The sequence below is a fragment of the Rana temporaria genome, chromosome 3 (assembly GCF_905171775.1).
Source record: "Rana temporaria chromosome 3, aRanTem1.1, whole genome shotgun sequence".
Lineage (NCBI taxonomy): Eukaryota > Metazoa > Chordata > Amphibia > Anura > Ranidae > Rana > Rana temporaria.
This window is the reverse complement of record NC_053491.1, coordinates 47,204,232-47,231,080: the sequence shown is the minus strand read 5'-3', so window position 1 is coordinate 47,231,080 and position 26,849 is coordinate 47,204,232. Positions and strand designations below refer to the sequence as shown.

At 42.7% G+C, this 26,849-nt stretch overlaps 1 protein-coding gene across 1 annotated transcript in view; it reads right to left on the bottom strand.

Moving 5' to 3' along the window:
* The window catches only part of STRC (stereocilin), a 152,935-nt gene that overhangs the window by 34,598 nt on the left and 91,488 nt on the right, over nt 1-26,849 (bottom strand). The window contains exons 14-18 of the mRNA XM_040341538.1: nt 26,111-26,254; nt 22,826-22,884; nt 19,592-19,715; nt 19,417-19,508; nt 1,330-1,510 (exon numbers count right to left, since the gene is read on the bottom strand). Coding sequence (XP_040197472.1) covers nt 1,330-1,510; nt 19,417-19,508; nt 19,592-19,715; nt 22,826-22,884; nt 26,111-26,254 — 600 coding nt within the window. The remainder of the gene's footprint in view (nt 1-1,329; nt 1,511-19,416; nt 19,509-19,591; nt 19,716-22,825; nt 22,885-26,110; nt 26,255-26,849) is intronic.

The window sequence follows — 26,849 nt, the reverse complement described above, 5'->3', positions numbered from 1 at the left end:
AGTAATATTAGAAGAAGCAGAAACTCACACTGTGACCAATACTTACGACTTAAACCTAATGTGGCAAGTTTACCTTCCCTCCGATAAATACAGCAGCATATACAGTATGAACATTAAGGTACTCATATATGAAAGCTGGGCAGCTATAATTATTGATAATTGTATCACCTGTGTGAGGTTTATCTTAAAGGGGTTGTAAAGGTTTTTTTTTTTTTAAATAACAAATATAACATACTTACCTCCACTGTGCAGTTCGTTTTGCACAGAGTGAATGAATGAATGAATGAAAAACTTATAAAGCGCGGCGCATGCGAACTGAATCGCTTCTGGGCGCTAGTTGTTCGTGTCTCATGACATCAAAAGAGCAGAGTTTTGATCTGTCTTCTGAAAGTCAGGTGGTTTTCCTCCAACCGAATGTTGGTTGGTAAAGCGTTCCATAGTCTAGGACCCTGAAAAGCAAACCTTCTTTCTCCTTTGGACTTGTATTTGGTTTTTGGTACCCTGACCAGATTTTGGTCGGTGGATCGCAGAACGCGATTCGAATTGTGAGGCCCCGAACCTCGTCTTCTGGGGTCTGTGGTTGTCTTGGCTCCTCCTCGCAAGAGCTAACCCCCTTCTGGGAAGCGCTCTCCCAAGGGGGTTAGCTTGCAGGCGCGATTTTGTGTGATACAGTGGCTGCCATAGCCTCCAAGTGTATCACTCGACCCCGCCCGTGGCACGCCGTGTCATTGGCTTTCATTATCTATGGGAATGGCCAGGAAGAAATGATATAAGTACATTTTTTATATTAAACCGGACATCAGGGGAAGAAATTTACAAAAGACGTGAGTGTTATATGTCAATGTTCTGTTATATGTCAATATTTAAAAAAAATAAAATGTCGTTGTAACTCCGCTTTAAATTCATTTTAGTGTGTTTTTTCCTAAAAGTTTAATAGGTTTGATGAACAGTTGTGAAAACATTGTGCAGCATGAAAAAGTGCGACTACCACGTTTTAATTCTACAGGGCCTCGGTTTTTAGAAAATATATAACTTTCTGGGGATACAGATCATCTAGCTAAAAATGAAGATTTTAACAATAATTTTAAAATTGCTCCAGAAGGGAAGTGCCTAATTAATGTTAGATTAAGAGTTAAGAATAGGGTTAAGAGGACTAGACTACTACTAAACATTAAACGTGCCAAAATGCCTGCCATTAGCTTTATCAGAAAGAAAAAGTTGTCCTGTGTATCTGATTTAGTATTGCTATGGCTACAGTTACACCTCTAGAGCCTGCATGAAAGGGCACACCATTCATAAATACTAAATATGGTCCTGATAGTAGGTTACCATACATGATAAGTAAAAACTGTCAATGATATTGGTTCTCCTTACCAAGGCATATAGTGCTCTTTGAGCCAATACATATTTTTTGTACAGTGGGAGTTCCATGAATGCTTTTGGATATTTATGGGCATATTCCAGGAACAACGTCAGTGAGTCATTGGAAAGTCTGTCAATCAGCTTCAGCCTGGAAAACACAATGACATAAACTGAGATCATGTTGTATTGATGCATACTGCAAGAATGTCCTTTCTACAAAATCATAATTTTAAATATAAACACACTTTCAAAAAATCCAATAAAATGTTAAAGGAGTTCTCTGACCTAAAACTTTTAACCCCCGCTGTGCCCGGGCTGTAAAACTATACAAAATAAACTTTCACTTACCTGCCTACGATCCCCCATTGTTCCGATATCGCCGTCTCGTTCTCCGGTCCCGGTCTCTTCCGCTTCCTGTGTGTCGGTGACTCATAGTGCGCTCAGCCTATCAGTGGCCGCGACGGGACATTGCTGCGGCCGCTGATAGGCTGAGCGCACTATGGGTCACCGACACACAGGAAGCGGAAGAGACCAGGACCGGAGAACGGGACGGCGATATCGGAACAACGGGGGATCGTAGGCAGGTAAGTGAAAGTTTATTTTGTATAGTTTTACAGCCCGGGCACAGCGGGGGTTAAAAGTTTTAGGTCAGAGAACTCCTTTAAGCATTTGAAAACATCATGGATTAATTACTCTATATTTTTGAAGTATGTCTACGGTATAGCCAGCTTGTTCTCAAATATTGTATTGTAAAGCTTTGTATTTGCCACACAATGCATTTAGGATAATACAATATGAAATACTTAGGTAGAGGTTGATTTCATATATACCAGGCATGTCCATAGTCCAACCTACGTTCCATTTTCATACGGCCCCACTGGTAATTTGGACATGTATAGCTTTTGTGGCCCCCAACAAATCCCAGAGTGTTGGGGCCACAAAAGATATATATTCTGGCTGCCTGGGAAGGGGCGGGATGAGTGCCGACAGATTACATATAGGAGAATCTCCTGTTATCTCAGCGGCCTCTGTAATAGGAAGTCCCGTCTCCTGGGCTGCCATTGGACGACATAGGATGCAGGACTTTTCATTAAAGAGGCCGCTGGGAAAACAGGAGATTTTCCTGTATGTAATCTGTCAGTGTTCGTCCCGCTACCCTCATTGTCCCCTCTGAGGATGCAGATGTGCATTGTTTAGGCTGCACTGATGGCAATGGCGAGGCTGCATTCATGGCACATGTGAGACTGCATTCATGGCAATAGTGAGGCTGCATTCATGGCACTTGTAAGGCGGCATTCATGGCAATGGTAAGGCGGCATTCATGGCATTGATGAGGCTGCATTTATGGCACTGGTGAGGCTGCATTCAAAACACTGGTGAGGCTGCATTCATGGCACTCGCGAGGCTGCATTCATGGCACTGGTGTAAGGCTGCAGATGGGCACCGTAACGAAACGTCCCAAACGCCGCTTGAGTGCTTTCGTCATATACCACTTCCTCCCAGTCTGGATATAGATATCAGATATTCCAAGTGCTCACAAGCACACAACGAGATACTTGTTTGTCTGCTGAAAACGGCCGACTGTTGGGGATGGATGACAAACACCTCCTCTCCCTTCTCCCCCTGTATCTGCTGCTGGGAAGTGATCGCCACCATCTCACCCTGAGCCTCCGCAACTGCCATAGGTGTGGGACAGAGGTCTTGGACCCTCTGTCCGGTGACCAGCGCTTTAGCTGGGGAAGTTCCTTGTAACTCCACAGATACTGCTGTTGGTGCTGGACAGAGCACAGTGAAGTTTGGCCCTGATACCAGCTCTTCTGCTGGAGGCTCAGGTTGTTCTTCCTCAGCAGAAAAGTCTATCAAATAACCTGTCTCTGCAACTGGTGTCTGGGTATAGGGGTTCACCATCTCCTGTCACAAGCACACAATGAGACAATACTTGTTTGTCTGCTGAACATGGACTGTTTATTAGAACCAGAATACAAGTCTTATATACAGTAACAGAGGAGGTTCCTACATCCTGCTCATATTACTCTAGCAATACACAGAAACATAAATTAACATGAGCTAATTAACTAATCCCATAAAGCAGCCGTTGTGATTCCCTAACTACAATACACATTATCATACATATCTACACAGAACTCCTTCATACAATTGCAGGGTCAATTAACACAAGCAACAATGGGTGAGAGATCCTTAGAAGTTATCCTAGACTCATTTACATTATAGCAGACAGACAGAGACAGACAGGCGGCTGGAGTTGATGACATTAGCATCTAACAGTATGTGTTCCAACAGTATGAATCAGTCACTCATTCTAATATGACATATACATGGTTCCCAGAGTCTGTGTCTTGGGGAGACATGGACCTGAATCCAAAGTAGCACCACCTCAAGGATCCTCAGGCTTACAGCTCACAAAAAGGCACCGTTCCCCCAAATGCCAGGGCCCATGATCGCAAGGCAAGAGGCTAGCATTCAGTCCCCTCCAAAAGCCTATGTCCTGGGTAAGTCTGTCACAGGCACTGACCCTTATTTTGCTTCACAGGTCTTTTATTAAAAAAAAAAAAATCCTGAAACGTCCCTCTTAAAGTGAAGGTGCGCGTTATACGCCGATAAATACGATATAGCCAAATACCACGCCCAATCTCATCCTTAGTCCTGAGCGGCGTTCTGGGATTCGTTGGAAGCCACAAAAGACATATACAGTATATGTATATCTATATCTTCAAACAACACACCCAAGCTCACCTCTTTACCACACACCGCCACAAAGGCAAGAGAATTTATGTTGGGCAGTGTATTAGTTAATTTACATTTCATTTTAATGGTTCAAAGAATGTCATTTAAAATGGTCGGCCCTCGCACATGTTTACTTCATCGAATCTGGCCTTCTTTGAAAAAAGTTTGGGCACCCCTGTTATATATACCAACAGAATGACCTTTACATTAAAACTGCAATTAATTGAATAATCTAAAATTTGCATGATTGACCAGATTCTAATTCTCCAATCTTCTGGAGGGAGTTTGCATTAAATAATACATAAATGAGCATGTGTAGCACCTGGTTACTTTTCAGAATCGGTGCTAATGTAAATTTAGAGGGGGTCAGAGAGTTAAGTAACTCTTACCATGTTAATCAGTTCAAATTTGGAGCCTCTGCCTCAGCTTTGGCTGTGCTGTGGGTTCATGCTGTCATTTCTGGGCTGCTGATAACACCCCAGGCCAACAGGTGGCAGCAGTAGAGTCAAGGATTTGGATTTTTCTTCCCAGCAGCCTATCAGGAGGAGGTTTCCTCGCTGTGCATGCTGGGGAGGGGTATGTGGCAGACGGCATTTGCTTGGGTCTTTTTCCTGTGTGGCGCCCACCTTCAGGGTAGCCATACCACGGCACCCCGGCAGGATGGCCTTCCGGGCCGGGTGTGCGTGCTACGCAGTGTTCCTGGTTCGGCGACCACGTTGGCACCGAGCATTTGAGCTGCAGATTGGGGCCCAGTGATTGACTGGGTCCCCAATCTGATGAGGTCCTGAGCTGTCAGTCCTGTTAGAGGAAGCTGTTGGTGGAGAGTCTGCCTGAGGAGTGCCAAGAGAGGCTGGTGTTCCAAGAGGGGCCTGACTATCCACTGGGGACCAGGGAAACCGGGTGCTGAGAGGCTGGACATTGGTCGCCTATCAGTCGGTAAACCAAACCAAAACTACCTGGAAGGAGATCCAGGTGTCGAATCTGTTAAGGAGGATTCCGGACCACCATTATATCCATTGTTTTCAACCATTGGGAGGGTCTGTGGCAGAGACTTAACCCCAAGTTAAGAGTGACATTCTGGCTGCCAGGCTGGTGATGGAGGCCTGTCTGAGTGTGCATAAAAGACACCTGTGGACATTCCATTTAATACACTCTCATCAAGTACCCTAGACGGCGGAGAAACATGAGGTAACATGCCACCCAAAACAAACCAGCAGCTCCTTCGGGGGTAAGTGCTACACATGTATCCCCAAACATACCAACTGGAAGAGAAAATACAGTTTTGTAACACTGTGGCTGAACGGGCACATGTATGAAAGTTGTCCGCAATAATAATATCTACTAATATTCAATTCTAATCTTTTTGGCTCTATACACCACCACAATGGATTTGAAATGAAACGATCAAGATGTGCTTTAACTGCAGACTTTCAGCTTTAATTTTAGGGTATTTACAGCCAAATCAGGTGAACGGTGTAGGAATTACAACAGTTTGTATATGTGCCTCCCACTTATTAAGGGACCAAAAGTAATGGGACAGATTAACAATCATAAATCAAACTTTCACTTTTTAATACTTGGTTGCAAATCCTTTGCAGTCAATTACAGCCTGAACTCTGGAACGTGTAGACATCACCAGACGCTGGGTTTCATCCCTGGTGATGCTCTGCCAGGCCTCTACTACAACTGTCTTCAGTTCTTTCTTGTTCTTGTGTAATTTTCCCTACAGTTTTGTCTTCAGCAAGTGATATGCATGCTCAATCGGGTTCAGGTCAGGTGATTGACTTGGCCATTGCATAACATTCCACTTCTTTCCCTTAAAAAACTCTTTGGTTGCTTTCGCAGTATGCTTCGGGTCATTGTCCATCTGCACTGTGAAGTGCCGTCCAATGAGTTCTGAAGCATTTGGCTGAATATGAGCAGATAATAATATTGCCCGAAATACTTCAGAATTCATCCTGCTGCTTTTGTCAGCAGTCACATCATCAACAAATACAAGAGAACCAGTTCCATTGGCAGCCATACATGCCCACACCCAGGGCCGGCGCTACCACTAGGCGAAGTAAGCAGCCGCTTGGAGCGCACTACCACCTAGGGCGCAAGCGCCAGCTGCGAGTGGGACAGATCAGCAGGGGGATCGGAGCACACTGAGAGCTCCAGAGAGAGAGATGAGCTGGGCGTATCACAGCCAGCTCTGACATCTATCCCCTCCCCTTGCTGCCCACACAGCCAGTTAGAGGAGAGGAGCTGCTTTTACTCCTCCCCTCCTCTCCTTGTGTCTGCCCCGCCCACTCTCCCCGGCATACAGGGGATGTGGGCGGGAATTTTTAAGCACAGCAAACAGAAGGGAAAGATGGAGGAGCGTGATATCCATCCAGTGAGTGAGTACACTGTACACTGATGTAGGGGTGGCCTTCATTCCCTTCTCTCTCTCTCTCTCTCTTCACCTTTCTTTCTCTCTCCCTATTATCTATCTATCTGTCAGATTATCTATCTATCTGTCAGATTATCTATCTATCTGATTATCTATCTATCTATCTATCTATCTATATATCTGATTATCTATCTATCAGATTATCTATCTATCTATCTATGTATCTATCTATGTATCTATCTATGTATCTATCTATCTATCTATCTATCTATCTATCTATCTATCAGATTATCTATCTATCTATCTATCTATCTATCTATCTATCTATCTGATTATCTATCTATCAGATTATCTATCTATCATCTATCTATCTATGTATCTATCTATCTATCTATCTATCTATCAGATTATCTATCTATCTATCTATCTATCTATCTATCTATCTATCTATCTATCTATCTATCTATCTATCTATCTATCTATCAGATTATCTATCTATCTATCTATCTATCTATTTATCTATCTATCTATCTATCTATCTATCTATCTATCTATCTATCTATCTATCTATCTATCTATCTATCTATCTATCTATCTATCTATCAGATTATCTATCTATCTATCAGATTATCTATCTATCTGATTATCTATCTATCTGATTATCTATCTATCTGATTATCTATCTATCTGATTATCTATCTATCTATCTATCTGATTATCTATCTATCAGATTATCTATCTATCTATCAGATTATCTATCTATCTATCAGATTATCTATCTATCTATCTATCTATCTATCTATCTATCTATCTATCTATCTATCTGTCAGATTATCTATCTATCTATCTATCTATCTATCTATCAATCTATCTATCTAATTATCTATCTATCTATCTATCTATCAGATTATCTATCTATCTATCATCTATCTATCTATCTATCTATCTATCTATCTATCTATCTATCTATCTATCTATCTATCAGATTATCTATCTATCTATCTATCTATCTATCTATCTATCTATCTATCTATCTATCTATCTATCTATCTATCTATCTATCAGATTATCTATCTATCTATCAGATTATCTATCTATCTATCTATCTATCTATCTATCTATCTATCTATCTATCTATCTATCAGATTATCTATCTATCTATCTATCTATCTGATTATCTATCTATCTGATTATCTATCTATCTGATTATATATCTATCTAATTATCTATCTATCTATCTATCTGATTATCTATCTATCAGATTATCTATCTATCTATCAGATTATCTATCTATCTATCAGATTATCTATCTATCTATCTATCTATCAGATTATCTATCTATCTATCTATCTATCTATCTATCTATCAGATTATCTATCTATCTATCTATCTGATTATCTATCTATCTGATTATCTATCTATCTATCTGATTATCTATCTATCTATCTGATTATCTATCTATCTATCTATCTATCTATCTATCTATCTATCTATCTGTCAGATTATCTATCTATCTATCTATCTATCTATCTATCTATCTATCTATCTATCTATCTATCTATCAGATTATCTATCTATCTATCAGATTATCTATCTATCTATCAGATTATCTATCTATCTATCAGATTATCTATCTATCTATCTATCTATCTATCTATCTATCTATCTATCTATCTATCTATCTGTCAGATTATCTATCTATCTATCTATCTATCTATCTAATTATCTATCTATCTGATTATCTATCTATCTATCTATCTATCTATCTATCTATCTATCTATCTATCTATCTATCTAATTATCTATCTATCTATCTATCTGATTATCTATCTGATTATCTATCTATCTATCTATCTATCTATCTATCTATCTATCTATCTGATTATCTATCTATCTGACTATCTATCTATCTATCTATCTATCTGTCATATTATCTATCTATCTATCTATCTATCTATCTATCTATCTATCTATCTATCAGATTATCTATCTACCTATCTATCTCTCTATCTATCTATCTATCAGATTATCTATCTACCTATCTATCTATCTGATTATCTATCTATCTGATTATCTATCTATCTATCTATCTATCTATCTATCTATCTATCTATCTATCTATCTATCTATCTATCAGATTATCTATCTATCTATCTATCTATCTATCTATCAGATTATCTATCTATCTATCTATCAGATTATCTATCTATCTATCTATCTATCTATCTATCTATCTATCTATCTATCTATCTATCTATCTATCTATCCTATCTATCTATCTGATTATCTATCTATCTATCTGATTATCTATCTATCTATCTGATTATCTATCTACCTATCTATCTATCTATCTATCTGATTATCTATCTATCTATCTATCTATCTATCTATCTATCTATCTATCTATCTATCTATCTATCTATCTATCTGTCAGATTATCTATCTATCTATCTATCTATCAGATTATCTATCTATCTTTCTTTCTTTCTCTTCCCTTTCTTTCTCCTCCCTTTCTTTCTTTCTTTCTTTTCTTTTCTTTCTTTCTCCTCCCTTTCTTTCTTTCTCTTTCTTTCTTTCTCCTCCCTTTCTTTCTTTCTCTTGCTTTCTTTCTCCTCCCTTTCTTTCTTTTCTTTCTTTCTCCTCCCTTTCTTTCTTATTTTCTTTCTTTCTTTCTTTCTCCTCCCTTTCTTTCTTTCTTTCTTTCTTTTCTTTTCTCTTTCTCTCTTTCTTTCTTTCTTTCTTTCTTTCTTTCCTTTTCTTTTCTTTCTTTCTCCTCCCTTTCTTTCTTTCTTTCTTTCTCCTCCCTATCTATCTATCTATCTATCTATCTATCTATCTATCTATCTATCTATCTATCTGTCAGATTATCTATCTATCTTTCTTTCTTTCTTTCTTTCTTTCTTTTTCTCCTTTTTCTTTCTTTCTTTCTTTCTTCTCCCTTTCTTTCTTTCTTTCTTTTTTCTTTCTCCTCCCTTTCTTTCTTTTCTTTCTTTTCTTTTCTCTCTTTCTCTCTTTCTTTCTTTCTCTTTCTTTCTTTCTCCTTTCTTTCTTTCTTTTCTCTCTTTCTTTCTCCTTTCTTTCTTTCTTTTCTCTCTTTCTTTCTTTCTTTCTTTCTTTCTTTCTTTTTCTCTCTTTCTCCTCCCTTTCTTTCTTTCTCCTCCCTTTCTTTCTTTCTTTCTTTCTCAAAATTATCTATCTATCGGTGAAGATGGGGGGGGCGCCACAGGCTTTGCTCGCACAGGGTGCCTGAACACCTAAGGCCAGCCCTGGGCGCAACCACAGCCCCTGTTCTGTGTGAGCTCGGCTCTCCTCTCCTAATCGCTCGTTGTGCGCCGCCACCACTAATCCCTCATGTGTCCCGCTGAGCGCCCCGCTGCACTTTTACATCTTCTAGACGGGTCACACAGCGCTGCTCCGGGACTCCTTTGCTCTAGCCTGTCCCTCTGGTGCAGCGCTGTGTGTCTGTGTGTGCAGCGGAGGGGCGGGGCTCAATGGAGATGGGAGCCCGGAGCATTGAGAGGAGCAGCTGACCTCCGTGGAGCGGGAGGATGGCGCTGGCCTGGTCTCGGCGGGGACACTGTGGAGCGGGAGGATGGCGCTAGCCTGGCCCCTGAGCAGAGACTGGATGATGGTCGATGACGATGAAGCCAAAAACAGCCGAGGTAGGAGGAGGACGGATCCCTTCTGAACTACATTACACTGTCTGTGGAGTGCCGAGTGGGGGTTCTGTCTGTGTGGTGTGTGTGAGAGTCAGGTGGGCCAGTCACAGTGTATGTGTCAGGTAAGGGGGGGTCAGTGTGTCAGGTAAGGGGGGGTTAGTGTGTCAGGTAAGGGGGGTCATTGTGTCAGGTGAGGGGGGTCAGTGTGTCAGGTAAGGGGGGTCAGTGTGTCAGGTAAGGGGGGTCAGTGTGTCAGGTGAGGGGGGGTCAGTGTGTCAGGTGAGAGGGGGTCATTGTGTCAGGTGAGGGGGGTCAGTGTATGTGTCAGATAAGGGGGGTGTCAGATAGGTCACATGTGTTGCAAGGGCAGAGTAAAGTGATGTCAGGGGCGCAGCGGGGAGGGGGGGGCGCAAAATTAGGATTCGCCTAGGGTGTCAAAGATCCTTGCACCGGCCCTGCCCACACCATGACACTACCACCACTATGCTTCACCGATGAGGTGGTATGCTTTGGATCATGAACAGTTCCTTTCCTTCTCCATACTCTTCTCTTCCCATCGCTCTGGTACAAGTTGATCTTGGTCTCATCTGTCAATAGGATGTTGTTCCAGAACTGTGAAGGCTTTTTTAGATGTTGTTTGTCAAACTCTTATCTGGCCTTTCTGTTTTTGAGGCTCACCAATTGTTTACATCTTGTGGTGAACCCTCTGTATTCACTCTGGTGAAGTCTTCTCTTGATTGTTCGTGATCTGGCCAACTGTTGTAAAGGGTGTTTTCTTCAACAGGGAAATAATTATTCGGTCATCCACCACAGTTGTTTTCTGTGGTCTTCCAGATCCTTTGGTGTTGCTGAGCTCACCGGTGCGTTCTTTCTTTTTAAGAATGTTCCAAACAGTTGATTTGGCCACACCTAATGTTTTTGCTATCTCTCTGATGGGTTTGTTTTGTTTTTTCAGCCTAATGATGGCTTGCTTCACTAATAGTGACAGCTCTTTGGATCTCATATTGAGAGTTGACAGCAACAGATTCCAAATGCAAATAGCACACATGAAATTAACTCTGGACCTTTTATCTGCTCCTTGTAAATGGAATAATCAGGGAATAACACACAGCTGGCAATGGAACAGCCGAGCCGCCAGTTGTCCCATTACTTTTGGTCCCTTAATAAGTGGGAGGCACATATACAAACTGTTGTAATTCCTACACCGTTCACCTGATTTGGATGTAAATACCCTCAAATTAAAGCTGAAAGTCTGCAGTTAAAGCACATCTTGTGTGTTTCATTTCAAATCTATTGTGGTGGTGTATAGAGCCAAAAAGATTAGAATTGTGTCGATGTCCCAATATTTATGGACCTGACTGTATGTTCTGAACTAGGGTGCCACTTCGGTTCCCTCAGGGTTCCTCAAGCACGGAAACCTATTTGCCCTAAATCAGAGATAGATGAGTAGAATTGGCAATATGTTAATGTGGGACTCTATCATGTGGATACACTGATGTGGTGGGGGCTCTCATGTATAGGGGGGACTGATGTGATGAGTGGCCTCTGACTCTGTGATAGGGGTGACTATGGTGATGGGGGCCTCTGACGTATAGGGGGTATTTCAACATAATAGCGAGACTATGTTGTGCATGGGGATTTTAATGTGAAAGGGGGAGGGGGTGCTCTGAAGTGAAGGGGGCCTCCATTGTGAAGGGGGGCTCTAATATGTTAGGGGGACCACTGAAGTGAAGGGGTGGTTCTGATTTGAAAATAATTTCATCAAGGTGGTTGTGTAAATCATCTCAGGCTCAGGTTTCCCATTGAGAAGTAGCATTTAAAGTGATACTAAAGTCTTGTTTCTTGTTGTTCCAAAATAACAAACATGTTATACACTTACCTGCTCTGTGTAATGGCTTTGCACAGAGCAGCCCAGATCATCCTCTTCTCAGGTTCCTCTTCGGCGCTCCTGGCCCATCCCTCCTGCCGGGTGCCCCCACCGCAAGCAGTTTGCTGTGGGGGCACCCGAGCCGAGTGGTAGCTCCGTGTGTCCATTGAGACACAGACCCCCGCCCCCTCTCTCTTTACTGGCTCACTGAATTTAATTGACGGCAGCGGGAGCCAATTGCGATTCACTACTGTCTCAGCCAATTAGGAGGGAGAGTCTCAGACAGCCGAGGTTCTCGTGCAACATCACTGGATCAAGAAAACTCAGATGAGTATTAGGGGGGCTGCTTTACACAGAAGGCTTTTTATCTTAATGCAAAAACCTTCTGCCTTTACAACCACGTTTTTTACATTTTAGAATGGGGTGCCTTGAGATTTTGCATACTTTTCAAGGGAGCCGCCACAGAAAAAAGGTGACAAAAATATTATCCTAAATAAGACAAATGAGAACTTATTTTCAGTGTTCTTTGGGCTAGTTCACGCCACAAAAAATATGCTCAAGATCCGTTCCAGATGCGTTTGTGCATGCACATTTTTGTTGCGTTTCTGCATGCGCATTTTTAATGCATTCAGGATGCTTTTTTTTCCATTGTACGGTAAGTTTTTTTTTGTTTTGTTTTTTTTACGCTCAATACATGTTTATTGTTTACAATGCAAGATTATAGTGACAGTGACATGTAAGTTCCAAGACCAAAAAAAAAAACAACCGAAGAAATATTTATACCAAGCCAAAGAGATAAAAAATGCTAACAGCACTTTAGAGAATCTGAGGCCTTGTACTCACGGCAGGACATGTCCGATGAAAACGGTCTGCAGACCGTTTCCATCGGACATGTCTGGCCGGGGACTGCCCGGGGACTTCTGTTCGATGGCTATACACACCATCGAACAGAAGCCCGCGCGTAAACATTACGCGGGGCGTGTCCGCGGTGTCGCCGCGTCGATGACGCGGTGTCGCCGCGACAATGACGCGGCGACGTGGGCGGGCCGCCTTAAATATGCTTCCACGCATGCGTCGAAGTCATTCGACGCATGCGAGGGATGCGGGCGGCAGGACATGTACGGTAGGTCTGTACAGACGACCGTACATGTCCGGGCGGACAGGTTTCCAGCGGACTGTTTTAAAACAAGTCCGGGAAACAGTTGTCCGCTGGAAACCTGTCCGATCCGTCCCAAAATGGTCCGCTCGGGCCAACACACGGCCAAACATGTCTGCTGAAACTGGTCTGCGGACCAGTTTCAGCAGACATGTTTGGTCGTGAGTACGGGGCCTGACATGTGTAGTGAATAACATTAAAAGAAGTAGAAGGGTTCTCTTATTAATCTGGAATAACAGGCAATGCAATTAGTCAGTAATAATAGTATAACAATAATTTATCATAGTTTAACCTTGAGGGAGAGTGTTGCTAGGAGTTGCGAAGAAGAAGGGAAAAGACAGAAAAAAGCAAAAAAGTAAAAGTAAAAGAGTCATGGGATGGGAAATTAATCCCAGAAACATAGGGCCAGATTCACGTACAGCGGGCGCAGCGTAACGTAACCGATTTACGTTACACCGCCGCAAATTTTCTGTCTAAGTGCCCGATCCACAAAGCACTTACCTGGAAATTTGCGGCGGTGTATCGTAAATCCGTCCGGCGCAAGGCGGGCCTATTCAAATGGGGCGGGTACCATTTAAATTAGGCGCGCTCCCGCGCCGGACGTACTGCGCATGCTCCCATCGCAAATTTCCCTAAGTGCTTTGCGCGAAATTACGACGCGCCAACGTTTTGTGAATCGCGACGTCAAAAAAGAGTTACGCCGGGAAAATTAAAAAATGAAAAAATAATTCAAAAGCGACGCGGGAAAGACGGGCATACTTTAACATGGTGGAGTAATTTTCCACTTTGTTAAAGGTGCCCTATCTTTGCGACGGCAAACTAACACTCGCGGTGACGTAACGACGGGAAAAAGCTTAGTGGATCACCGTAACTCCTAATTTGCATACCCGACGCTGGTTTACGACGCAAACTCCCCCCAGCGGCGGCCGCGGTACTGCATCCTAAGATCCGACAGTGTAAAACTATTACACCTGTCGGATCTTATGGCTATCTATGCGTAACTAATTCTATGAATCAGTCGCATAGATAGAACAACAGATACGACAGCGTATCAGGAGATACGCCGTCGTATCTGCTTTGTGAATCTGGCCCAAAGAGAACTAGGACGGAGATGTAACTATATTAAAAGGGGAGGAGCTCAGTGTCTGCAAAGAACCTGTAAGTTTTTGATGCATTTTACTGCAATCTAGTATAGCTCTGTGCAGGAAAAATGCAGCATGCTCTACTTTTTTTCTGGATCTGCAAGCTCTGGTGTGAACTTTGCCATTGAAAACCATGTAATCTACTTTCTAGACGTTTTGGATGTAGGAAAAAAAAAAGCATTGGAACGCATGTGGTGTGAACTACCCCTTAACCACTTGCCGACCGGCCACCGCCGTTATACGTCGACAAGTTGGCTCGGCTGGGCGAGAGCACGTAATATGACGTCCTCTCTCCCAGCCGCCACTAGGGGGCACGCGCACGCCCCCCGCTCGCCCCCGACTCCCGTGCGTGTGCCCGGCGGGCGCGATCGCCGCCGGGCACACGCGATCGCTCGGTACAGAGCGGGGACCGGGAGCTGTGTGTGTAAACACACATCTCCCGGTCCTGTCAGCAGGGGAAATGCTGATCTTCGGTTCATACAATGTATGAACCGAGGATCAGTGTTTCCCCTAGTGAGGCCACCCCCCCCCACAGTTAGAACACACCCAGGCATACTTAACCCCTTCCCCGCCCCCTAGTGTTAACCCCTTCACTGCCAGTGGCATTTTTATAGTAATCCAATGCATTTTTATAGCACTGATCGCTATAAAAATGCCAATGGTCCCAAAAATGTGTCAAAAGTGTCCGAAGTGTCCGCCATAATGTCGCAGTACCGAAAAAAAAATCGCTGATCGCCGCCATTACTAGTAAAAAAAATATAATAAAAATGACATAAAAATGCCCCCTATTTTGTAAACGCTATAACTTTTGCGCAAACCAATCAATAAACGCTTATTGCGATTTTTTTTTACGAAAAATATGTAGAAGAAAACGTATCGCCCTAAACTGAGGAAAAAAAAAGTTTTTTTATATATTTTTGGGGGATATTTATTATAGCAAAATGTAAAAAATATTAATTTTTTTCAAAATTGTCGCTCTATTTTTGTTTATAGCGCAAAAACTAAAAACCGCAGAGGTGATCAAATACCACCAAAAGAAAGCTCTATTTGTGGGAAAAAAAGGACGCCAATTTTGTTTGGGAGCCACGTCGCACGACCGCGCAATTGTCTGTTAAAGCGACGCAGTCCAGAATCGCAAAAAGTACTCTGGTCTTTGGGCAGCAATATGGTCCAGGGGGTAAGTGGTTAATACAATAAAATGAAACCTGTCTGGTTACTGTGGGTAATTGCACTCTGCATATATCATTATTCCTGTTGTAATACTTTATTAAATATGACAATAATATCCCGGCTATGAGATGTCGGTCACTTTGTATGAGTACAGGGACTTATTTGGAAAATTTTTAAACATGTCAGGTGATGTACCGTATTTATCGGCGTATACCGCGCACTATTTTGCCCTGAAAATCAGGGCAAAATCGTGGGTGCGCAGTATACGCCGATACCCGCTTTCCCGCCATGAGTTTGAATACTGCGCCCGCATATAGCGAGCGCAGTACACTCGTGAATCTTCGGCCAGTCTCGGCGCCTCTCGTACTGACGTCCTGAGCGTACAGGACGTCAGTGCGAGAGGCGCCCGAGCCTGCCCGAAGATTCACGAGTGTACTGCGCTCGCTATATGCGGGCGCAGTATTCAAAGTCGTGGCGGGAAACGAGCGGGAGGACGCCGCCGAAGGACGCCGGACCCGCCGAAGATGGACACCGTACCCGCCGAAGATGGACACCGGACCCGCCGAAGACGGACGCCGGACCCGCCGAAGAGGACACCCGACGAGGCCGCAGAAGGACGCCGGACCCGACGAGGCCGCAGATGGACGCCGCGCAAGACATCAAAACTGTAAGTACAAAACAACAAAAAATCTTTTTTTCCCACAGGATTGGGGGCTATATGTAATGTGCTGGGATGTGATCTAAGTGCTGGGATGTGATCTATATGTAATGTGCTGGGATGTGATCTAAGTGCTGGGATGTGATCTATATGTAATGTGCTGGGATGTGATCTAAGTGCTGGGATGTGATCTATATGTAATGTGCTGGGATGTGATCTATATGTAATGTGCTGGGATGTGATCTAAGTTCTGGGATGTGATCTATATGTAATGTGCTGGGATGTGATCTATATGTAATGTGCTGGGATGTGATCTATGTGTAATGTGCTGGGATGTGATCTAAGTTCTGGGATGTGATCTATATGTAATGTGCTGGGATGTGATCTAAGTTCTGGGATGTGATCTATATGTAATGTGCTGGGATGTGATCTATATGTAATGTGCTGGGATGTGATCTATGTGTAATGTGCTGGGATGTGATCTAAGTTCTGGGATGTGATCTATATGTAATGTGCTGGGATGTGATCTATATGTAATGTGCTGGGATGTGATCTATATGTAATGTGCTGGGATGTGATCTATGTGTAATGTGCTGGGATCTGTATGTAATGTGCAGGGGGCTTTGGAATATAAAAGGGGCTGTTGAAAGTTTTTTTCCTAAAACTTCCCTCCTAAAATTAGGGTGCGCGTTATACGCCGGTGCGCGTTATACGCCGATAAATACGGTATATCTTTTGTCTCAGTCCTTTTTCTACATTTTGTAATCTTGATATTGACCTGTTAATTGCTCAGTTAATTGCTTCAATTTACCAAGCAAATTGATTTTGGGGTGGAGCGTATATGAGTACATAAATGTATTGCCATTTTTATGTTTAACATGCTATGACTAATGCCCGGTACACACGCATCTGCGGCGCCACACCGTTTTCGAAAAGTAGTTCCTGTACTACTTTTTGCGATTTCGGGCCGCGATTTACATTGACATCTGTGCAGAAACCTGCACAGATGTCTCTTAAATCGTGACCGAAATCAGGACTGCCAGTGGAAGTGAAATCGTGCGAGTTCAGCTGAACTCGCACGGCTTCACTCCCGCAGCCCAGTGTGAACCAGGGCTGAAAGTGAGAAAGAAACCAAATATTTGAGTTGCCATCAGAGCAGGACTAGAGGGGAAATCGTCCAATGGGGACACTTGTTCCTGTCTTTTCCTTCACTTTAGAGAAATTTTACCTCACTTTCTGCTGTGTCTAATGCCGCGTACACACGATCGGTTTGTCTGATGAAAATGGTCTGATGGACCGTTTTCATCAGACGAACCGATCATGTGTAGGCCCCATCAGTTTTTTTCCCCATCGGTAAAAAAACGTAGAACCTGTAGAAGGACAAACGTAGAAGAAAACGATCATCTGTGGCGAAATCCATCGGTTAAAAATCAACGCATGCTCAGAATCAAGTCGACGCATGCTCGGAAGCATTGAACTTCATTTTTCTCAGCACGTTGTTGTGTTTTACGTCACCGCGTTCTACTTTAAGCACAAATTTCTGATAATTACTGTATATGGAGAGGATTAAGAAGATATAACCATGCCAATGGTGCAGCAGAAAACATAGCACAGTGAGGAAGGTTTGTTGTCCAGGATTATAGGACAGTCAAAATTAGAAGCAGCGCCCACCACAGTTGCGGAATGCTGGCCACCTGCATACCGAAAGCAGTGCGGCCTCTTTATGGGGGCGCTAGACTAATTTGCTTCTCAGCCCAGTCTGCCCCATAAGACTGGCTCTACACTAACAGTGTAGCGAAAGCCGGCGGGGACTCTTTCTGTGCTGTCCCCCTGCAAGGTGCTGCCCTAGGCCTGGGCCTTGTTGGCCTAGGCCAGAATACAGCATTGCCCCCAAGATGAAATAGATGATGGTGACTGCGCTGTGTGAGGAAGGGTAAAGAGCAGATGCACAAGGAAGTGAGTAGCAAAAACCCACCACTGAGTAATCACTAGAGCCAGTGAGGGTGGGAGGTCTGTGAGTCAGTAATGGTGAGCATAAATTAAATATTAATCATACACTATAATTAAATTAAATGATGAACATCACAAACATGAGAAGCATGTAAAACCAAACAGCTTAGTTAATGTGAATAGTGTCAAAAAGTTCAAATATAACACAATCCAGATGAGGTCCCAGAAGTCCCAGAAGAGGGAAGATGTGGGACCGTAATAGGTAAAGAAGTCAAATAACAGCTTAGTTGATGTGAATGGTGCCAAATAGTTCAAATATAACACAATCCAAATGGAGTCCCAGAAGAGGGAAGATGTGGGACCACAATGAGGTAAAAACGTCAAATAACACAAATAAAGTCTTAAAGTGCACTGTGAACGATAATAGAGGCCCAAGGGGGTGCCAAAAAGTTCAAATAAAACACAATCCAAATGGAGTCCCAGAAGTCCCAGAAGAGGGAAGATGTGGGACCGTAATGAGGTAAAAACGTCAAATAACACAAATGAAATCTTAAAGTGCACTGTGAACAATAATAGAGGCCCAAGGGGGTATCCCGTGGTTGAAGAGCAGACTTCGGTGCGCACACCTCTAGTGGTATAAAAGGCTCACCTCCAGGCCATAGCACGGACAGCCTAAAACCAATTTACACACTGTATGTTCACAGGCTCAGCAGGGTAGAGGTGACATCAAAATCTCCAAATCAAATGGTCATGTTGAAAGTGAAAGACAAGGGCAAATATGGCATAATACTGTGACTGCAGGTGTGGAAGATAATATATCACATGCACGTGCACTCACATGGAGGCCTCTAGCAGCGGGCCTATCTCCTACGAACAGCGAGTTCGTGCGATCCGTCTTGATAGGTACACTTCCTCTATCTTTCGTTACCACCTAGGCATCCACTGGGTATTGGGTGCTCGGAGGGGTATATAAACAAAAGACAAAAGGAAGGCAATGGTGCAGCTCCGCATAAAAAGGTTTAATAAAAGAAAAGTTAAAAACTCACATTTCTAATGGTGAGATGTTTCCAAACAAAACGAGCGCCGTGCTCGTGTTCCTCCTGTTAGGATGTGTGGGGTCTGGTACTTCCTGTCCCTACGCGTGGCGTCATGTCACATGACTTCATCAGGGGATGAAGTCCCCTGATGACCGGTTCCAGGTAACTGCAGCAGTGCCCCCCCCATAGTATTTAGCACCGATAGCGCGAGAGCCCTTCCAATTTATTGCCCCCAAGATGAAAAGAAAAGCATTTATGGAAAAAAAGATATAGCAAAGTAATATAAGAAGACTTACGGGAGATCTGTGACAAACTCAGGGCCCATCCAGCCTGTGTCTTCCCAGGTTATCTCAGGCCGCTTCTCGATTTCCTCTAAGATACACTTTCTCTAGGAAACATGAATACATATATTCAAAAACCTGAAACCACATCAATGAACCATAATTGTATTATTGACATAATAATTCTTACAAGACTTTTGCGCAGACCGCTAGGTATCCCTTGAAGATACTTAACCACGTCTCTGATATCTGAAAGAGAGTTGAGTTGCTGCAGGTTGTCACATTCAATCCCATTAGCCAAAGTCCCAAGCGTCCTATTTACAATGAAAGCAATTTGGAAAATGTTATAGTCTTTGTCCATTGTTGACCTTTAGGGCCCATTCACACAGCTAAAATGGGCCATACACCAGCAAGAATGATTGTTTCTCTATGGAAGGTATGCATAGGTGTGTGCACAAAGCAGACACTTTTGCCCGGATTCAGAAAGGAGTTACGTCGGCGTATCTCCAGATACGCCGTCGTAACTCCGAATGCGGGCCGTCGCATCTCGGCGTCTGATTCATAGAATCAGATACGCCTCAATGTTGCCTGGATAGGAGCGGCGTAAGTCTCCTACACCGTCGTATCTTAGGGTGCAATATTTACGCTGGCCGCTAGGGGCGCTTCCCAAGACTTCCTCGTCGAATATTCAAATTAGGTAGATACGCCAATTCAGAAACGTACGTCCGCCCGGCGCATTTTTTTACGTCGTTTACGTAAGGCTTTTTCCTGCGTAAAGTTACCCCTGCTCTATGAGGTGTAGCCAATGTTAAGTATGGACGTCGGGCCAGCGTCGAATTTTGCGTCATTTGTGTAAGTCGTTCGCGAATAGGGCTTTGCGTAAGTTACGTTCACGTCGATAGCATTGACAATTTGCGGCGTAATTTGGAGCATGCGCACTGGGATACTTTCACTGACGGCGCATGCGCCGTTCGTTAGGAACGTCAAAAACGTGGGGTCATGATTATTTAGCATAGAACACGCCCCCGACAAGCCTATTTTGAATTAGGCAGGCTTACGCAGGCCCATATACGCTACGCAGCCGTAATTTCAGGCGCAAGATCTTTGTGAATACACTACTTGCCTGACTAGGTTACGGCGGCGTAGCGCATATGAGATGCGCTACGCCCGCAGAAAAATACGCTTTTCTTTCTGAATCCGGGCCTTTGTGTTCATCTGTTCCTAACCTCATGCAACAGATTGGATGTGCGTACAGCTACCACGTCTGTCATTGATTTGTACAGACTTTTGACCACCCCTGATAGCATACACCTGTGTATACCTACTGCAGAGAAATGCTGATTTTTGGAGGCATATGGCCCGAAACCAACTGTGTGAATGAGCCGTTACAATTTGGACAAAACATAGCTGAACTATCTTAGTGTGTATCAAGGCAAAAAAATCAGTTCATCGGTACAATACTTGTACACTTCCCCATGTAAGTTTAGCAGGATGCTACAATCGTATGTCCGCTAGTGATTGCTCAGGGACAGTCCCTCCTTCTCTAGCTGAGCTTAGTTGCTGCAGAAATAGAGGGAAAGGGCCAGATTCTCGTAGATCTCCGGCGGCGTAACGTATCTCCTTTACGTTACTCCGCCGCAAGTTTTACGGGCAAGTGCCTGATTCACAAACCACTTACCTGTAAACTTGCGGCGGCGTAGCGTAAAGTCCACCCGCGCAAGCCCTCCTAATTCAAATGATCCTGGTAGGGGGCGTGGATCATTTAAATTAGGCGCGCTCCCGCGCCGATCGTACTGCGCATGCTCCGTCGCACGGACTTCATTTGTTTTGACGTTAACGTAAATGGCGTCCAGCGCCATTCACGGACGACTTACGCAAACGACGTTAAATTTTCAAATTGCGACGCGGGAACGACAGCCATACTTAACATTGAGTACGCCACCTAGTGGGCATGTTTATCTTTACGCCGTGTATTGCTTACGGAAACGACGTAAAATCACTACGACGGGCAAGCGTACGTTCGTGAATCGGCGTGACTAGTCATTTGCATATTCTACGCTGACCGCAATGGAAACGCCACCTAGCGGTCAGCGTAGATATTGCACCCTAAGATACAACGGCGCTTGCCGTCGTATCTTAGGCATGTTTAAGTGTATCTCAGTTTGAGAATACACTTAAATACGACGGCCTTAGATTCGGACTTACGTCGGAGTATCTGCTGATACGCTGGCGTAATTCTATGTGAATCTGGCCCAAAGTGTGCAGTACTCATGCACACAGTTTAAATGGCCTGGAATAGTCTCTAGGGGGTGCAAAATTGTAGCATCTGACAAGTCCTGCCGGGAGGGGATTGAGGGGCCAAGCAGTTTTGTGGAGAGCCCTCATCCCCTTCAGCAAGTGTAATGGGAGCAGGTGCAGAATTTGAAAAATTAGGAACACTGGTATGTTCTATTCTGAGTATATGGAATTTCCAGCTGTACTGCGAAGAATACTTTTTTGTCTTCTTGTCTTTTTTTTATACACTGTCACATGTGCAGTACATGTTTCATATGACTGGTATGGCAGTAATAATGGATTTTTTTTTTTATAACATACTTTCATAACAGTAGTTCAGTGATACCATAGTGACAATGTACTACTCTGGGAAGGTGATCAGGGATTTTTTTTTTACACTGTTATTGCTTTTAACAGTGATGATCGATGTTATTAGCAATAGTTAACTGTCGTGAATGGCTTTTTATTCATGACAACCTGCTTACTGTTGACAAGCTGTGATTGGCTACAGCTAATCACATGGTACAGGGTGCTGTGATTGGCCCAGGTACCATATGATACCTGTGGGCCAATCACAGCATCACAATACAGTCGAGAATGGAAGCCATTTATGACCATTTTTCTTGATATTGTAATCATGTGATTGCTATGACAAATCATAGCGATCACATGATATCCGAGTCTCTCACAGCAGTCGGGTACCGAGCACTGTTTTTTGTCCCAGGGGACGTGCTAGTGCACATGTGCTAAGCAACATTCCAGTACATCACCTATCCTGGCTGTGCCACCTGTCAGCAGTCAACGTACTGTGGGTGGGTGGCAAGCGGTTAATAATGGCACTGCAAGTTCAATGAAAGTTTTGCCACGATTCTTTGCGCGTTTATGGAAATGTTATGCATTTCTGCCTGCATTCCCTGAATGTTTAGGTGTGAATGCAGCCTTACTGTATGTAGCTAATGCTAAAATAATCCATTACAGAACACGCAGCAGATGCATATTTATGTAATGGAAAGAGTTTGCTTATGCCAGTCTGGCACACACAAACTACAGTATTTAGACTGAGAATAAACCTAGAATTTCACTTTAAACATGAACAAACAAAGCTTGCTGCTCTACCTGGTGGTCATATTGTATATTGCACATGACTTACAGAATGGTATTCTTGGTCAGGTTTGCACCAGCCTGAATCTTCCTCCAGAGGAACTGGGTCTGTGGGGGGGGGGGAAATACTATTAATGCAGATCTTATTTGTTTCATGGATAAACTGGCTACAACAGGCACATGACTATCAATCCTCAGCAGTTGTGTTCTCACAGAAATCACTAACAAAACCCTATAGACCAATGTGCTTATTAGAAACATATCAAAGAAAAAAAATAATTCTGATACAAAAAAGTCACTTTTCTCAATTTAATTATATAATTAACAAAAGGGTTTCACCAAAAAAGCACCAGAATGTTGCCAACATCCCATTAATACATATGTAGAGTAAAGCCCCCCATAAAGGGTTGGGACTTTTGACGCAGATTATAAGATTCAAAAATGATGCATGTGTAAATATAACTAAAGTACAAAATGTAGTAAGTAAGTCAATGAAGAGTAACCTCAACCGAGAAATCTAGACTCTTACAGGACGATCACATTGTTGCCAGCCTATAGCCCATATGTAGAAACGTTCTAAAGTTGATTTGATTGGAAGCTGTGTTTTTTTTTAATTCAGTATTCTTTTTTATTGTTTTCAACAACATCATATACAAATCGGAGCATTCTACATTCAAAATACATTTGAAAAATCCAGATACAGTAGGCATACACATATTACATCATCCATTAACCCCCCAAACAAAAAACACAAACCCACCCATAAAGTAATAATAGAAATAATTGTCTTCACTTTCTCCCTTCTTTATTTGATACTTAATATTTTTACATTTCTCGCTCCCAACCCCTCCCCATCTCTCCACATCCTCATTTAGCAAGGTCGTTCAATTCTCGTCCCAAACCTCCAACCAATCTTTCCAAATAACTTCAAATTTCCCTTGATTGTTTCTATGTAGGCAATTAAATTTCTCCTTTACTAAAGTTTCCCTTAGTTGTGTTCTCCATTCCTCTACCGTCGGGGGATATATGGAGATCCATTTCTGTGCTATCAACTTACGTGCCAAAAACAGGCATCTCGCTATTGCACTATAAATGTTAGTTCAGGGGTCTCCAAACTTTCTAAACAAAGGGCCAGTTTACTGTCCTGAAGATTTTAGGGGGGCCGGACTGTGACCATTGGGGGTAGAAAAGGTCCCTACGTCAGTGGGAAAAATAATGCCCCATAAATGCGCACCATTATTGGTGTCAGTGGGAGGAATTATGCACCATTCTTGATGTCATTGGGAGGAATTGCCCCCACATTATTGATGTCCTTGGCCCCATCGTTGGGGTCATTGGGAGGAATTGGATCCCATCATCGGGCCCCATTGTTAGTGTCATTGGGAGGAATTGTGCCCCCTAAATTGGTGTCAGTGGGAGAATTATGCTCCATTGTTTGTATACGTGGATGAAATAGTGCTCCAAGGGCCGGATAAACGCAAGAAAAGGGCCGCATCTGGCCCCCGGGCCGCAGTTTGGAGACCACTGTGTTAGTTGATATATTATATGTTATTATTTAACAAACATATTGTTGGATCTAATATTAATTTTATACCTCATGTATTATTAATATTTTTAATTATACCTTCCCAATATCCTTGGAGTTTGGGACACCTCCAAAGCATGTGTATAAGATTGTCTGGGCGCCTCTACACCGAGGACATAGGGGAGATTCCCTACGTTTCCACTTAAATAATTTTTCCGGGGTATAATATGATCTGTGTAAAATAAACAGTTGTGTTAATTTTTGGGTTGTGGAGAGTGAGACCTCTCAGACCTCGTACACACGACCGAGGAACTCGACGGCCGAAACACATAGTTTTGCTCGCCGAGTTCCTTGTTAGGCTGTCGAGGAACTCGACGTGCCAATTTTCTCCATTCCCGTCGAGGAAAAAGAGAACATGCTCTCTTTTTGGCTCGACGAGTTCCTCGACAGTTTCCTCGTCGAAAAATGTACACATGACCGGTTTACGAGGCTTAAGATCGCTGAGAGAGCCTCCAACCACTGTGCATCTGACAATGGGCCAAGGTCTCGTTCCCATTGTATCCTTGTCAGAACCACTACTTTTTTTAAACTTACTATTCAGTATCTCATAAATTTTAGATATTAAGCCCTGTCTTTTTCCCTCCCCTTTAAGCAATAATGTTATTTTGGAATCATTTAAATTGAATTCCGACATACGTGCCTAAACTAGAGCTGCACGATTAAATGCAGAGAGAATCGCGATCTCAAATCTACCTGCCCGCGATCTCCCCGCGGGATGACCCGCGATTCTTTTGTGTCACCGCCGGTTTCACGTAACCAGCGTGGAACGCAAATGGCGCCAATATCGGAACCGACGTCAGCAGCCTGCGCCGCTGGATGGATGCCTGGGCTTCTCTCACAGTTCTGTACAACTGTAGTGTCTATCCATGCGCCACCCAGTGGTTACAGGCGGTACTGCTTCTGATGTATTAATCTTTCTCACAGTTCTGTACAACTGTATGTATCCATGCGCCACCCAATGGTTGCTGGCGGTACTGGTTCTGATGTATAAAAAAGAGACAAGTGATATGTCTATAATGTTAAAGACCATATAACTCCTATGAAAAAAGCAGAATCAATGTTTGATTCTGCTTTTTTTATAGGAGTTATATGGTCTTTAACATTATAGACATATCACTGGTCTCTTTTTTATATATTCATATTTTCAGATAAATCAAAGGTTTATTTATTTATTTGGGGGGGGGGGGGGGTGTTCTGGCATTCCGTTTTTGAGAATCGTGAGAGAATCGTGATCTTTAGTCTAAGCAAAAGAATCGTGATTCTCATTTTGACCAGAATCGTGCAGCTCTAGCCTGAGCCTGTACAGAATGTCTAAGTTGCAGAAACTGGAAGAACCTCTGTCTTGGAATCCCAAACTCCTCAGACAACTGAGAAAATTATTTTATATTACCATTCCAAAACAGTTGCTCAATATATCTAATACCTCGAGTCTGCCAAAGCTCAAATTCCTCCAATTTTTGCAATTCTGCATAATTTCCATTATTCCAGATTGGAGTATAAGAGGTATAACCTGTAATATTTGTTGTATCCTTCATTTCCTGCCATACATAAGCAAATAATTTACCTGTAACAAATTTGTTATCTTTTTGCATAATTTTAGCCTCCAATGTGGACAGTAATGTATACCCATTACCCAAAGGTAAAAGTAATCTCTGTATGGGATCTTTTTCCACAATCTCTGTCAGATTGGAAGATGTTATACAGAAAAGCAAAGTAATATGATTTGTCCCAATAGGAAGAGCATCAAACCTGCTGTGGCATCCAGTCCAGCTCCCCGTACAGGCTCATGTTTCTGAACAGTATCTGTGTGTCCAAATGCAGGAGCTTCAGTGGCGCGAAGGGCAGGAAACAAGAAAACTGTTCGGGCCAGAGCTCTACATCATGGATATATTTCTAGTTCAAATAAAAGAAACAAAAGAATTTATAATTACAATGTAAACCATAATTACATGCAATATATACATCAAAAAAAGATGAAATTGGAGAGGTTTGTATGGATGGGCTGAAAGTTGCACCAATTATTGAAGCAGATTAAATAAAAAATGATCCCGTACAAAAAAGTACAAGATATTGGGGTTTACTTAACCACTTAAGACCCGGACCATTATGCAGGTTAAGGACCTTGCCCCTTTTTGCGATTCGGCACTGCGTCGCTTTAACTGACAATTGCGCGGTCGTGCGACATGGCTCCCAAACAAAATTGGCGTCCTTTTTTTCCACACAAATTGAGCTTTATTTTGGTTGTATTTGATCACCTCTGCAGTTTTAATTTTTTGCACTATAAACAAAAATAGAGCGACAATTTTGAAAAAAATTCAATATTTTTAACTTTTTGCTATAATAAATATCCCAAAAAAATATATAAATTTTTTTTCCCCTCAGTTTAGGCCGATACGTACTGTTCTACCTATTTTTGGTAAAAAATAAAATAAAAATAAAATCGCAATAAGCGTTTATCGATTGGTTTGCGCAAAAATGTATAGCTTTT